At 43.7% G+C, this 16,003-nt stretch overlaps 1 protein-coding gene across 1 annotated transcript in view; it reads right to left on the bottom strand.

Annotated features, from left to right (window-relative positions):
- Positions 1 to 14,804, bottom strand: part of CALHM2 (calcium homeostasis modulator family member 2) — an 18,360-nt gene extending 3,556 nt beyond the window's left edge. Inside the window, exons 1-2 of the mRNA XM_073596119.1 lie at positions 14,686 to 14,804; positions 4,493 to 5,088 (exon numbers count right to left, since the gene is read on the bottom strand). Of these exons, the coding sequence (XP_073452220.1) occupies positions 4,493 to 5,035 (543 nt within the window). The 5' untranslated portion in view covers positions 5,036 to 5,088; positions 14,686 to 14,804. The remainder of the gene's footprint in view (positions 1 to 4,492; positions 5,089 to 14,685) is intronic.
- Between the last annotated feature and the right edge of the window lie 1,199 nt (positions 14,805 to 16,003).

Below are 16,003 nucleotides of genomic sequence, written 5' to 3'. Positions count from 1 at the left end.
AGATGCATTGTATTGCACAGACAATGAGAATCTGGCATTGGGGCTGCGTTGAGAAAGTTGTGCGACTGGGCTCTTAGAACCAGCTTTATTAATTTATTCCAAGTATATTAAAAATTACATTTTGCTGTAGCTATTCGATTTACAATTTTCAACTATTGTATAGAAATAGAATAGGCACTATAGTAATTTTTTTTCTCCTGCCCCCCCATCCCCAGGTTTAGAGAAAACACCATACGAGGATAAGACCATAACTGCCATCAATGTTATGTGGCTGAACAATAAGATCAGTATATTTTAAAATAAGTACCAAATGTTTAACATTTAGTTGTCTATGTCTATCATACTGTATAATCCAGTAAGAGTAACAATGACAAACACAAGCAATATTTTTTGGTCAATAGAGATTCAAACCATGTGACCCAAATGTTGCCATTGAAAAAATATAATATCACCCCTTCCTAAAAATGACTTGCAAACTCAGATCAGGTGTACCCAAACACCTTCTCAATGGCACACAAAGCCATTTGACTTTCAATTGTGATCAGCTCTAGTCCTTTTGATTAGCTCGCATGAAAAGAGCTTTCCTGGAGCATTTTTAGGACCTGTAGTGCAACTGAAGCAATCAAAAAAAAAAAAAAAAAAAAAAACTATAGGCGGCAAGGCACTGGCAAGAGATCTCCAGGCTAAAGTTGTGGACAGGCACAAGTCAGAAGGTGGATACAAAAAAAAAAAAAAAAATCAAAGGCTTTATGAATTCCTAGAAGCACAGTGAAGTCTATTATTAAAAAGGTGGATGGTATTTGGTACAACACAGACCCTCCCTGAATCAGGACGTCGCTCCAAACTGGATAAAAGAGCCAGGAGGAAACTGGTCAGAGGCTACCAATATGCCTACAGCAACTCTGAAGCAGTTGCAGGAATTTATGACAAAGAGTGGTCATTGTGTGCATGCGACAACAATAATCACAAATTCTCCACAAATGTGGCTTGTGTGGGAGGGTTGCAAAAAAAAAAAAAAAAAAAAGCGCCACGCCTCAAGGCCACATCCAGCCATGACAAAGCTTTGCCAAAACGCAACTTGAAGATTCGGCAGCCACATGGAAAAAGGAGTTATGGTCAGATGAAAATAAAATTGAATTATTTGGCTTCAAACAAACTATTTATCTGATGGAAATCCAATACAGCTCCCCATCCAAACACCACCATGCCTACAATAAAGCATGGAGGAGGTGGCAATATCCGGTTATGGGGGTGTTTCTCGGCAGCAGGGACTGGAGCACTTGTCAACACAGAAGAAAAAATAAATGGGGAGAAACACAGTTGAATTCTTGAGGAAAATCTGCTGCCCTTTGCCAGAAATTTGTTATTGGGAAGGTTTACTTTCCAACAGGACAATGACCCAAAACACAGAAAAAAAAAAAAAAAACCACACAGTGGTTGAAGGAGATAAAAGGTGAATGTCCTTGCATGGCTTAGTCAGAGCACAGACTTAACCTCTTAAGGACAAGCCGCCGCAGTTATACTGCAGCAGGTTGGCTCTTCTGGGCAAATCGCCGTTCCTGTACATCGGCTGCTTTAGGACGCCTGAGCCAATGAGTGTTGGCGCGATCGCTCCTGACAGACAGAATGGAGATCTGTCAATGTAAAACAGAGATTTCCGTTCTGTCAGGGGAGGATAGACAGATCTACTGCTCCTAAAGATTAGGAACTGCTATCGGTCTCCTCCTCCAGGCAGTCCCATCCCCCCCACAGTTAGAAAACACATTATACGGTAATCAGTGGCTATTTTTAGCTCTGATCACTGTATAAAAGGTCAATGGTCCAAAAAAAAAGTGTCCGATCTGTTCGCCGCAATGTCTCGGTCCCACTAAAAATCGCTGATCACCATTAGTAGTAAAAAATAAATATTTATAATAAAAATGCCATAAAACTATTCCCTATTTTGTAGACTATAAAACTTTTGCGCAAACCAATCAATATACACTTATTGCGATCTTTTTACCAAAAATATGTAGAATACATATTGGCCTAAACTGAAGATTTTGGGTATATTATAGTAAAAAAAAAAAAAAAAAAAAAAACAACAACACCCCACACAAAAAAAAAAAAAAAAAAACTGCAGAGGTGATCAAATATCACCAAAAGAAAGCTCAATTTGTGGGGGGGGCTGGGTCATTAATGGGGCAGATCCTTCCCGTCCATAACCGCTTGCTGCCCGCCGCCTGTCATATGATGCCCTCGCTTTCCCTGCCCACCCAATACGCGTGCCTGGCGGCAGCGATGTCCGCCAGACACCCGCGATTGCCCGGTGACACGGCAGGACCGTGGATCTGTGTGTGTAAACACACAGATCCACGTCCTGTCAGAGAGGAGAGGGATGTGTGTTCTCAGTATAGAGCAACACTGATGGGGGAGGGGGAGGGAGAGGGAGAGGGAGAGGGAGAGGGAGAGGGAGAGGGAGAGGGAGAGGGAGAGGGAGAGGGAGAGGGAGAGGGAGAGGGAGAGGGAGAGGGAGAGGGAGAGGGAGAGGGAGAGGGAGAGGGAGAGGGAGAGGGAGAGGGAGAGGGAGAGGAGAGGGAGAGGGAGAGGGAGAGGGAGAGGGAGAGGGAGAGGGAGAGGGAGAGGGAGAGGGAGAGGAGGAGAGGGAGAGGAGAGGGAGAGGAGAGGGAGAGGGAGAGGGAGAGGGAGAGGGAGAGGGAGAGGGAGAGGGAGAGGGAGAGGGAGAGGGAGAGGGAGAGGAGAGGGAGAGGGAGAGGGAGAGGGAGAGGGAGAGGGAGAGGGAGAGGGAGAGGGAGAGGGAGCTCTTTGTAGGCGCTATAAAAAACTTTTTCGCAAACCAATCAATATACGCTTATTGCGCTTTTTTACCAAAAATACGTAGCAGAATACATATCGGCCTAAACTGATGAAAAAAAATTGTTTAAAAAAAATTGTTTAAAAATTGGATATTTATTATAGCAAAAAGTAAAAAATAATGTGTTTTTTTCAAATTTGTCACTTTTCTTTTGTTTATAGCGCAAAAAATAAAAACCGCAGAGGTGATCAAATACCACTAAAAGAAAGCTCTATTTGTGGGGAAAAAAAATAAAAATTTAATTTGGTGTTGCATGACCATGCAATTGTCAAAGTGTGACAGCACTGAAAGCAAAAAATAAAAAATGGCTTGGGCAGTAAGGGGGTGATAGTGCACTGTATTGAGATGGTTTAATATGAGGGCACTTGTTCAGGGAGCCCGCGATGTCAGCACCCCCGCCGATCGTCGGATCGACTCCCGGGTGCTGTCTCCACCATTACTGGTAAGGGAACTAGGCAGTGAAGCCTGGTTCCCTACTGCGCTGCACTAATAGGTCCGACGGCAGGGGAAGTATGAGGGGGGCCTGTCTCCGGCAGTAGGAAGGGGGACCTATCAAAAACAGGTCTCTCGGTCCCCCCCCCCCCCCCCCCGAAAGGTGCCAAATGTGGCACCAGAGGGGGGAGGAAGCATATAAGCGAGAGTTCCACTTAAAGTCTCCGCTTTAAGTGGTTAAAACCCCATTGAAAATCTGGCGAATGACTTGAACACTTCAGTCCACAAACAGTCACTATCGAATTTAACTGAATTTGAACAGTTCTGCAAAAAGGAATGGGCAAATATTGCAAAGTCTAGAAGTGCAAAGTTAGTAGAGCCATATCCAACAGACTATAGGCTGTAATTAAAAGCAAAAAGTGGTTCAACAAAACACTGACACAAGGAGGTGATCCTTTTTTCCACTCTGCAATTCTGGTTTTGAATTCATGACATGTTGGCGTTACCCCTTTTACTTGGGATGTTTTAAATCGAGTAAATACAGCTGGTCAAACAAAAAAAATCGTGTGTCTTCATTTCAGGCTGCAAAGCAACAAAATGTGATTTTTAAAAGGGGGGGGGGGGGGTACGGGCAGGGGACTCTTCTATACCCACTGCAAGGAGGAAGAGTTATTGCAGAGAGAAATAATTGGTCTCTTCTGCAATAAAGGCTTCAACATACATAAAGCTGCATACCTGCTGGGATGAAATAAATCCAGTACCTATGTGCAGGAGTTACATCGTCCCAAACCAGCCAAGGATGCCAAACCTGGAAACCTGGCAGAACAGCGGACAAAGATGAAGCGTAGGCAAGTATAACAAAATCTTAGATCCAGTTAAAGGTCCAAAGGGTGGTGCACTGTTCCACACTCCACTGCTCTCATCAGTTAAATGTACGATAGATATCAGATAAAGAGCCCATCCCCTCTTTGCACACTACTGTGAATATCCAACAAATGCCACACACTGATATGGTCTCTCCATATAAGGCTTTATTTTGCTGGAATTAACATGGTAAAAACCTTGCCAACGCATTTCACCCAGACTGGGCCCTGATCATAGAGATCAACTTTCATTACTCTTTAGTACAGATCTGTATTGTTGAATATTGGATTGGCCTACAAAGAAGCTCCATTACCTCATACAAAAGCAAGTTCAGAATATTACCTGAGATTCATATTGTAGCCTCCTGATCACTTCGTCTTTATACGCCAAAATACTGCTTGGTGCGTCTTTACAAGGGATTCTGGCCATGGTTTCTGGTCCAATGTCAGTGACCAATCCCATCAATGTGTTCGGGTTTACAAATTCACTACGGGCACATACATAGGCCTCTCCACGCAGTAATGAAATCACAGACCATGTCACTGGTGCCACAGCAGCCCTCCCTGCGATGGATCCAAATAAAAGGAAAGTGGCCGGGGTAGAACAGTTCTTCATGGCTCTTTTTCTACATTCTGCCACCATATTCCATGTGTGGCCATTCAACATAATCCCAATGAGAAACAAAACCAAAGCAGGTACTCCAATGGCAGCCAGTCCATACATATAATTCCTCTCTGGAGCACAGGGGCAGTGAAATGCCACCACAGAAAATAATTCCTGGCTTCCCACAGTCCCAAGGGCAACCAGCCCATTGAATATCATTACATCTTTGCTCTTGAAGAACAGAGCTAAAAATTTAAAGTTTTCGGTTATAAAAGCAGCCATTAGGTCTCCTTGTGGTTTAAGCTTTGTCTTCTTAAATATAGAAGAGTTTTATTCTGTAAAAACAAAATAAAAATAAAATTTAGCAAGCAAAAAGCATAACATGCCTTTTTTTTTTTTTTTTTTTTAATGCTCATTTCCTCTCGTCTCAGTTTATATATAGTATTTTGATGCCCTCCCCGACTTCCTATTGCAGTTTGTCTGAATTCTACGTAAAAAAAAAAAAAAAAAAAACAAAACCACCACACCACACAAATGTAGAACACATTTTAAATTATCTGAGCCAGTTTTAGTTTCAAGACTTTTTATAGTCAGAGTTTCTTTAACATGGAGTTTTGATGTTTAGCAATTATACTGTACAGTATATATGCAATTCATTACAGTATACATATAGTAACCAGTTTCAAATTAATAAAAGTTAAAAAAGGGGAAGGAGGAGAGAGGTGAGAAGTTATGCCTAAGCAATACCCTGAACAAAATGTACCTTTTGTCTGGAAGACCTTGTAAAAAGTAGCAGTGCATTTATTGGTATGAGGGTTTCCAGCTACCATGCCTACAGCTTCATAACTGTAACAGTACCCCTGCAGGGCTGCTGAAAGTTGTGGCCCACCTGTCACCCTACCCAGCCTGGCATTCAAGTGGTTGTAAACCCTCATGGGGGGGGGGGGGGGGGAGAAGACCTGCAAGACAAAAAGCATAATGAGCCAGTATGCATAGCATACTGGCTCATTATGTAATACTCACCTGAGATCTAAAGCCCGCGCTGTGGTGCCATACATAGCACTGGCCGGCGACATTTTCCCCCGGAGTTACTTCCGGGTATCGCGGCTCCGGCGCTGTGATTGGCCAGAGCCGTGATGACGTCACTCTCGTTCATACATGCGGGAGCCGACAGTAACGGCACACATGTACCATTTGCTTCAGTGCCGATGACGTTGGCACATGCAGATACAGGGGATATCTCCTAAACCATGCAGGTTTAGGAGATATCCAGGGTAGCTACAGGTAAGCCTTATTATAGGCTTACCTGTAGCAAAAAGTGGATTGTAAGGGTTTACAACCACTTTCACTTCCCAGTCACTTTTGAGACAATGAACAGTTCATGTGATTGTTTTGTATTTTTATTGAGGGATTTGAACTTGCATAAGGATAGGAATATATGGGATGCCCAGTAGAACAATTGGTTGATTGTATATCAATCAGTTGGGACAACTATACACACACTTAGCTACCCCAGTCTCCTCCAGCACATCTCTTGCTTGCAGACTGTTACTCTCACTCTCTCTCCTGCACAACACTTTACTCCAGGCACAGCTAGCACATGGTTAGGCCCAACTCTGACTCAGTCAGGCCTCGGCAACTGCCTTTTGCAGGCAGGGACCACAGATCCCTTAATGTAGCAAGAATTGAAAATAGGAAGTCTTTAGTGCTAGCTATCCTATGGTGGACTACTGCCCCCAGCAAGTCCTCTTCAGACTCTGCCAGATCCACTGGCTGCAGTTGCCCGACCTCACTGCCCATGACATTACAATCCTCACTGGCTCCACACCCAGCTCTGACTGTTCCCTCTCAGTCCTCTCCGGCATGCCTCTCCAGTCCTTCCGACTGCACGTCACTCACCAGCCCTCCTGGCTGTAACCGGCCGTAACCGGTGGTTCCCTTCTGAAGGCTTGCCTGGCAGTACTAGCTCCTGCTGTCCCCTCTGACTCCTGCTCGGATCCTTAATGAGTTCTTCAAGGGCTCTATTCTGCTCCCGAGTTCCAGGCCCAAGGTCACCCCCCCCCCCCAGATTGGGGAGCTCCCTCTAAGGCCCCGACAGCCTAGTACTCCATTCTCAGTTCTTCCACCCAACAACTCCTCCCTAGCTGGGCTGACCCTGGATACTTCAAGGAGGCCTGCCCCCTGCCAATCCTAGTTGCCACTGGTAAGGGCCCCTGGACCAGTGGCAAGAGCTCCCGGATTGAGGCCCTTCCTGGCTTCTTGCACCGGGGGCCCAGAAGGTACTAGTTAAGCCACCGATTGTGGGTATACACCGATCAGCTAAAAATTAATGACCATTGACAGGTTAAGTGAATAACGATTATTATCTTGTCACCAGTGGCGAATGGTGTTTTTTTTTGGGGGGGGGGGGCAGCAAATTGCTGTCCTTTCAGCCAGTCGGGTGATGGGTCTCAAAACCCGCTTCCCAATTGGCATGGGAGGAGGATCAGTGTTACAACAGCAAATTAATATCCACTATTGTAATTAAGGTTGTCCCGATATCGATACTAGTACCGGCACCGATACCGAGCATTTGCCCAAGTACTTGTACTCGGGCAAATGCTTCCGCCGATACCTGCACAGTCATCGGTGATCGGTGCGTGGGAAAGTTACAAGCTTCTCCCCCCGCGGCTTTCAGCTGCTTTAGTGACATACAGCGGTGATCGGTGCTTGTAACTCCCCCACACGCGATCACCGTTGACTGTCACCTCATCCTCCATGCCCCCTCCATTCCTCTGTCCCCCTCCGCTGTGTGTATGGACAGTCAGCTGACTCTGTCCATTCACATAACTGAAACATTGTAATCTCCTGCGATTATGATGTCTCCGTTTTATGAATGGAGAGGAGCTGCTGTCTTCTCTCCATTCATTCTCAATGCAGCTGAGGCTGCAGAGAAAGGGACTGGGGAATCTCTCTCCTTGGTCTCTTTCTCAAGGGGGAGATATCAGGGGTCTATTAAGACCCCTGATATCTCACCAAAGCCCCCCCACCGCCCCAGTGTGAAAGGGGTCTAATGCTATGGCTCGATGACTGGCGGTCACTATCCCACACCACCCCATCTCCCTGCCCTCTGTGACATCATCCACCGCTGCTCTCCAAAGTGAAAACAAAGCCAGGAGAGTGGTGCTGTGCGCTGCCTATACAAGACAGGAAAAAACCCCAAGGAAGAGGCCAATGGAGACATTGCAGAGCTTACTTATAGCACACCTGTAGAATATCCGTGCTGTTTAACTACTTAGGCCCCTTTCACACAGAAGCGCTTCTAAACTGCCAGTAAAAGACTGAGCACTTTTGAAGAGCTTTATAGGCGCCTTTGAAGAGCTTTCCATTCATTTCAATGGAGAGGGGCGTTTTTTCACTGACCTGCCAGCGCACTGCCCCAGTTTGAAAGCATTCAGTGATTTTACTGGAAATATTTTTTTCGGGAGCTTTTCAGGTGCTTTTTTTTTTTTTTTTTTTTTTTTTTTAAGCTTGAAAGCACCTCATCGTGAAAGGGGTCTTAGGATCCGCCCTGTAGCAGTTTTACTGCTACAGGGTGGCACCTGTGCGCTGGATCACATAGATACTGGTGATCCGACACTTCCGCATACAGGGCATATGTGCACGCGGCCGGCGGCTCACTTTCGCTATGATTACACACAGCAGAAGATGATCAGCAGGTGCGTGGTACCCGATATCCTCCTTTCGTCAGGCAGGGAGACAGAACGACGATATGCCTATGTAAACTGAGTAAAAGCACCTCACAGTGTATAGTAAAACACTGGCTAAGCACACAGTTAACATCGCAGTCCCGCTATAAGCCACAGATAGCCGCCATTACTGGTTAAAAAAAAAAAAAATATATAATAATATTCCATAGTTTGTAGATGCTATAACTTTTGCGCAAACTAATCAAACGCCTTGGGATTTTTTACCAAAAACATGTAACAGAATCCAGATTTGCCTAAATTTATGAAGACTTTTTTTTATTTTTTTTTTTTATTTTGATGCGTTTTCTAGCAGAATGTAAAAGGTCCCCCCCCCCCCCAAATGCTCTATTTGTGTTGCATGGCCAAGAACACAGGACACCCAGTTTCAAGAAAGTTTTCTTCCAACATTCTGGGTCTTCCAACTCCAGGAGAGGCTGAACCTGGAGGGGTGGTGCGGCAGGGATTTGCAGCAACCAAAGTACTTACCAACTGCTATCAACAGGTGGCCTGGACCATGACCAAAAAAAAAAAAAAAAAAGAGAACACGGGAGGGGCTGTCTTATTTAGCTAGGAAGAGGCAGTTCTGTGGGTTCCAGAGGACATGTTAACCCATTGTGTGCCAACGTAAGACCCCTTTCACACTGGGGCGCTTTGCAGGTGCTACAGCACTAAAAATAGCGCCTGCAAAGCACCCTGAATGAGCCGCTCCTCACACTTCAGTGTGAAAGCCCGAGGGCTTTAACACTGGAGCGGTGCACTGGCAGGACGGAAAAAAAAAAAAAAAGTCCTGCTAGCAGCATCTTTGAAATTAATGGGGCAGTGCAGCTACACCGCCAGCATATCGCGCGGTGGTTTTAACCCTCTCTCGGCCGCTAGCAGGGGGGTAAAACTGCTCCGCTATCGGCCAAATACCGCTACTAAAGCGACGGTAAAGCGACGGTAAAGCGGCGCTAAGAATAGCGCCGTTTTACTGCCAGCGCCCACACCGCCCCAGTGTGAAAGGGCTCTTAGGGAGGGCCGGGAAAGTATTTTTTTTAGGTCTTATGAAATGAATTGTGGCATTGGATAGCATATTATGCAATGAAGCAGAGGCCACCAATGTTGGTTACTGTTATATGTGAGAACTACAATTTTTGTGAAAACAACTCCAAGGATTGTATTAAATCCCATGCTGGTTATTCAATAAACCTAGAAATATATCAGTGTTCAAGTATTCTGATCTAAGCTGAATCTGATTGGACATTCTGAGATCTGTCTGAACTGATCAGAGCGTATTTAAACCCACAATCAAATATTTAACATATTACAGCTAACTTGTCCTTAAATGTAGTGGCTGAATTATTTTTTTTATTTTGCCCCCCCCTTATGTCAGCTGGCTATCCTGCTGTTGTCACAGGGTAACGACACTGACTCACTGTACAGTATGTAGGTGCAGTGTTGTTTCCTACTACAGAACACCTTCTCCTAAACCGTAACATAGGCGTGACCTGTAGTTCACAGAGGAGAAATGGGCAAAGTTAAAGTGGTTGTAAAGGCAAAAGGTTTTTTTTTACCTTCATGCATTATGTATGAAGGTAAAAACCTGTGTGCAGCAGCCCCCCCCCCCCAATACTTACCTGAGCCCCCACTCAATCCAGCAATGTCCATGAGAGCATTGCTTCTCCAGGGACTAGCACTTCTGACTGGCTCTTGGCCTTTGTCAATTACAGCCAGTGAGCCAATCAGGAGACGGAGGGGGGGGGCCCCCCCAAGCCACAGCTCCATGTGTGAATGGACACAGGTCGGGAGAATGGCTGTTTGGGTGCCCCCAGAGCAAACTGTTTGCTGTGTGGGGACCTGGCAGGAGGGGGGGCGGGGGCCCAAGAGCACCGACATGGGACCCGAGAAGAGGAGGATCTGGGCTGCTCTGTGCAAAACCACTACACAGAGCATGCAAGTATAACAACATGTTTGTTATTTTTAAATATATTATTTAAAAAATACATAAAAAAAAAAAAAAACGCAAATTAGAAATAGGATGTTATATCCGAATCCAATTTTACATGCAAAAATGAATAGTATAAAATTATACTAAAGCCTAGGGAGGAAACAAGTTTCTCTTTCATGTGAAAGCTTAGAGTTAATAAGTCATGACATTGTATTAGTGAAACTGGTTTTTCTTTTCATAGACAATGTAACATTAAAGGTACTTTAAAAAAGTAACATCTGACAGAACACCACCCCAAGATAAGAATTTCCTTTGCATTTTCATGGTCTGACTCTTTAAGCTAGTAGAGACCTGTCTAACCAGATGTCTCCTAGAAAGTAAAGTTCAATGGAAACAACACATTCCAGTAAACTGAAAAAAGAAAAAAAAAAAAAAAAAAAAAAAAATGAATGGGTGGGGGGGTGGGAGAAGGGCATAATATAAATACACAAAAGGTAATGAATTCTAAAGGCATCAACTGCCTAATATTTTCCAAGATTTAAAAAAAAAAAAAAAAAAAAAAAAAGAAGGATCAAAACGGCAAACAACTTCGAACCTGAATCATAAAAATTCTAAGTAAATTTAGGGAAAGAGAACTTAGACATTAGATGATAGTCTCCTGATCTGGCATCATCTATCATCTAAGGTGCTAGACATTAGCTCCAAATCAATGTTCCTGGGGAAGAAAGCAATTGAGCAGTTTAGAGAACCATGCCTATGTACACTTTTTGCCCAGTGTTGGGATTTTCTGTACATAGATCCCTCTCCATTGCCCCAAGCATGGGTCTTGTGTGACTAAAAACAAATATTAGTGGGTAATACAGGAGCCGTAATTGCCAAGAGTCTGACCTGACAAAACAACATGCACAAGGAGAGTCACATGGGGGTTGGTTTACTAAAAATGGAGAGTAAATCAAGAAACCAATCAACTTCCTTGTCTGAAGTTAGAAGCTGACTGACTACCATGCACAGCTGCACCTCTTTATAGGGCGAGAACATGAATGCTGAAACATCAAGGTTACGTTCTGCATGCAATGTGAGAAACGTCATTATGCAAGTCATCTTCAGATAAGGACCTTGGGCAAAAGCGGATAACAGAAACATTCCTGAAAAGATTTATTGCCAACTTGCCAAGATGTTAATGTACTCTCATTAGGCAAACTTTCCTACTATATTCGGGTGACATACAGTTGTATTAGCAAATAGGTTAGTTGCGGTATAGAAGAAGAGTTCATATGTAGACTATTCATTGTGTGCAGGTGTATGGTGCACCAATTTAAAGTTGGGTACACATACAGTTTTTTTCAACCAGTGGGTCGAATGAAAATAAAACACTTGACAAGATCCCCACATCAACACAAGAAATGTTGATGCAGGGATTGGCTGAGACCCTCAGAAATATTCCAAGCAGCATCACCCAGAGGCAGAAGCATGATGGGACTTGTAGTTTTGCTACAGCTGGAGGTCTGCTAATTGCATATCCCTGACACAGGGCGTTATGAAAAACTAGCAGCCATGGCTGTCTGCATGTAATAGCGCATAAACTGATTACTTGCTGTTAAAGGACAAAATATCGAGCCTGGACACAATCTTTCTGCAATTGCATGCAGACAACCGCAGCTAAAACACTTTCTTCCTACTTAGACTTGGAGGTCTACTCTCAAATCTCAGATTCATAAAAATGTTGTACTAAGCAATTCCATAATAAGCTCTAAAAAAGCAGGCTCAAATGTGCACAACAGCCTTGCCAATGGGAGCCATTTCAGCCTGTAAGAAAAAAAAAAAAAAGAGTATAGAATGGGGTGTTCTCACAACTGGAAAATTAATGGCACGCCAAATGCGGCTAGTAAACGAGCAGTTTGTCACATCAAAACGTGGCAGAACTACTTTGGCACATAGGGCAGCCTATTCAAGTGAATTAGATGCCCTATGCGGTCACGCGCAAAAATATAAAACCCACGCAGGTGTGAATGGCACCTGGAAGTGTCCAGTTTATAACAAATGCCACAATGAGCCCAGACTGCCAACTGCTTCCGGCTTTAATTTCTTAGGGAAGACAGACATTTTACTAGTTGATATAGAAAATGCTTCCACTGTTTTCATGCAGACTTTATGAATTACCGTAACTCAATATTCAACAAGAATCAGCATTAAAATTGCAAACATTACTCCCTGGAAAGGCCAAATAGTATCCATTAGCAGGATGTATGGAAATTCAATTGATTAAGCCCCGAGTGTCCATTATCCTGCTCCATTTCTCAGGTTTGTGGTCTGAAGAAACTATAGCTTCTCCACATGAATTGATCTATACAACTAAGGATCATAGACATAACAATAGAAATAGTTGTATTCGTTGTAATGGAAACAAAACACACCCTGAAAAGATCTTTACTTGCTAAGCCCTAAAGTAGAGTTATAGGTAACACTTTTATTTCCAATTGTGGATAGCGTAAGACCCCAAACACACTATCAGATTTTCGTCTTCAGATTTACCAAAACCATTTAGTACAAGGGCCTACCTGACTGCATTCAAATGGAAACGGTTAAGGTTTGACCTCATATTATATGGTTTTGGTAAATCTGAAGACAAAAACCTGCATAAAATCTAATAGTGTGTATGGGGCTTAAGGGATGGTTATAATCCCTGTCTTTGTCATTTGTGTCCCATTGGGAAGATTTACCTTCACTTCCTGTCCCATAGCCAAAACAGGAAGTAAAAAGGATATCGCTGCAAATTAAGGGAATCCCCTGGGGGCCCCTCCAGTTCACCAGAACCATTGCCCCCACTGGAACTCCAACCCAAAATGTCTGAGCTGCAGAGGGACTGAGACGACCAATTCCCCCGCCCCCCCCTCCACAGCTCAGCACTCCAGCGAGCATGGAGGAGCAGAGAGGAGAGCTGCTGATTGACAGCAGCTCTCCTCTCTGGGGTCTGCGAGAACCGAGTGAACGTCAATATTCGATGGCTCAGTTCTCCGTGTAAAAACACCAGGGGACAGATGCAGCATCGATCCCATGCTGCATCCACCAAGGTAAGTATAAAAATGTGGGAAAACCCCTCCCCCCATACTTTTATTTATAAATGTAATCAATGTGTGTTGTATAAAAATTCCAGTCAATACACATTTTCTGTATCCGGACGATTCCCCCTTTATAGCATGTACCCATCTAGTGCTACACAATTTCTACAGTCCCGATTCATAGGAAGAAAAAACACATACGATTTTTCTTCCCCTCCTAGCAACTTTATTCAATAAAAACTTTGGGGGCTTGCGTACCACAGGTGCATAATCTGCAGCTTTCAGATGTGTATGGCTAAAATAGAGCTTTGTTCAGATCCATTAAAAAAAGCCCAGGTGTCCATACATAGAGAGACATTTAGCTCTGTATGTAGAGTAGCACTCCGTGATCAGAAAAAAAAACAAAAAACAACAAAACACACACACACACTATAGGACTTGTTTGGAAATGCATAGGTGTATCCTAGCAAAGCTGGGAGGACTGGAGGAGGAAGAATATGCTTTCAAATGCTGTATGGACCTATATGCATCTAAATATGCATAAATGCAACAAACCCCCATGTAATGGCACTACTTGCATTTATGCACATTTAGATGAATTTAGGTCCATACAGCATTTGGAAGCATATTATTCCTGATCCACTCCTCCAGCTTTGCTAGGATACACCTACTATGCATTTCCAAACAAGTCTATAGGTGTCAATTATGCTAAAATACTCTTCTGGAAAGTTTTTTTTTTTTTTTAAACACTGGATGTTTCTGCTAGCAAGATTCAACATATATACATATTGCCATTTTAATTGTGCCTGTGTGTATGAGCCCTTAACAGCTTCAGCTTCTTACCACCGATCGTCCCTTTGGACTGCGTCTTCCAGTTTCTACAAGAGCAAAAGATTGCTGTAGAATAGATCAAGCATCAAAGTATCATCTTTCAGCAGCTGAGCACACCAAGACAAACCAAGATCTGATTGCTGAGCTTTCATACTGCAATCCACCACTCTGCGCTAGATTTTATATAAGACCAAACTGAGTCTAAAAAGAAAAAAAAAAAAAAAAAAAAAAAAAAAAGTTTTGGAAAGGAAAAGGGAAAGTTTGATGCATGAATCATCCATCTGATCCAGGGGAAAAAAAGTGGATTGAAGTTGTTTTATGAAGCTAATTGCAGGAATTGTTAAAAAAACAACCTGAATGCAATGATAAGTACATGAAACAACTTACTGTCAGTGTGCAGAGTCCTCCTAGATAAGTGCACAGTGTCCAATTCCCTAAAGAAAGCACAGCAATGCAGCCAGGGTGGGGAGACTCCGCAAAGACTGTGTGCCTGGCGGGGATTCTGTAGGGGGCGGGCTTATAGGAAATGACATGTGAGCCTTGCTGCTAATAGGAAGGGGGTTCCCAGCTGACTTCTATGAGCTGCTTACTAGAAACAATGTAATCCTGATACTCTAATGTGATTAACCGCTGTGTGACATATAGCAGTTTCTTCTATGAATAGGAAGATATGCTATTCTGATCTGCTACAATCTGAGCCCTCTGAAGAAGTATATCCTCCCAGTTGTAGTGGAACTACAAATCCAGGCATGCCCATTGTTACTGAATCCCATAGACAGCTGTTGTTCTATCACCTGCCCTTGGAAACAGTGTACCATCTATGACTGTCTCCTTCCCCATTCGCTTCTCTCTGATGATGATGATCTTTGGCCGCAATGAAGCAATGTGTATTGATAAGCAGCCAGTTGTTAGGGCTCATGACTGCATTTTCAAAGAAGCTGCTCTTACAGGCTTTTGAGCTAATTTGAGCTCTCATTTTTTTTCTGTCTTGAAACTCCCCTTCATGTTAGCCATTGGGGTTAATTTACTAAAACGAGCGTGCAAAATATAGTGCAGCTGTGCATGGTAGCAAATCAGCTTCTAAGCCCGGGTTCACACTACAACGGGCTGCGGATCGCACAGGAGTGCTGTGCGTCCCTGTTCCCCATTTCAGGGCCAAATTCGACCCTGAAACTGAGCCAAAGGCGCACAGCGTTTTTGTGCAGTGCGCTCCGCAGCCGCCCCGGAGATATGTGAACTGGCTCCATAGGGAGCCAGTCACATTCTCCTGCTATGCGAATTAGATATGCGGAAACGCACATCTAATTCGCATAGGTGTGAACCCGGGCTCAGTTTGTTCAAGTAAGTTTTGACGAAAAAAACCTGGAAACTGATTGGTTTCTATGCAGAGCTGCATCGGATTTTGCACTCTGCAGTTTTGGTAAATCAACCCCAATGTGTCCATGCACACTATGACTTTTTCAGGAGTTTTAAGGCATTAGAGCTTACAACAGATGAAAAACTCACGCCAAATGCACCTTTTTGAGAGGAGCTTTCGAGCAGAAAAGATGCCTAAGTGCCCAAAACAGCTAAAAAAAGTGCAAAAATGCACCAAAAAGAAAAGGAAAACGCACCAAAAAAAAGCACAATAAAAACATGTGAAAGAGCACAAAAAAGCACAAGCTTCAGCAAACATTTAGGCAGAGAATTAAAGCTCAAATGCCTG

The sequence above is a fragment of the Aquarana catesbeiana genome, linkage group LG08, assembly GCF_042186555.1.
Source record: "Aquarana catesbeiana isolate 2022-GZ linkage group LG08, ASM4218655v1, whole genome shotgun sequence".
NCBI lineage: Eukaryota > Metazoa > Chordata > Amphibia > Anura > Ranidae > Aquarana > Aquarana catesbeiana.
The sequence above is the reverse complement of the archived record's forward strand: the minus strand, read 5'-3'. Positions and strand labels throughout refer to the sequence as shown.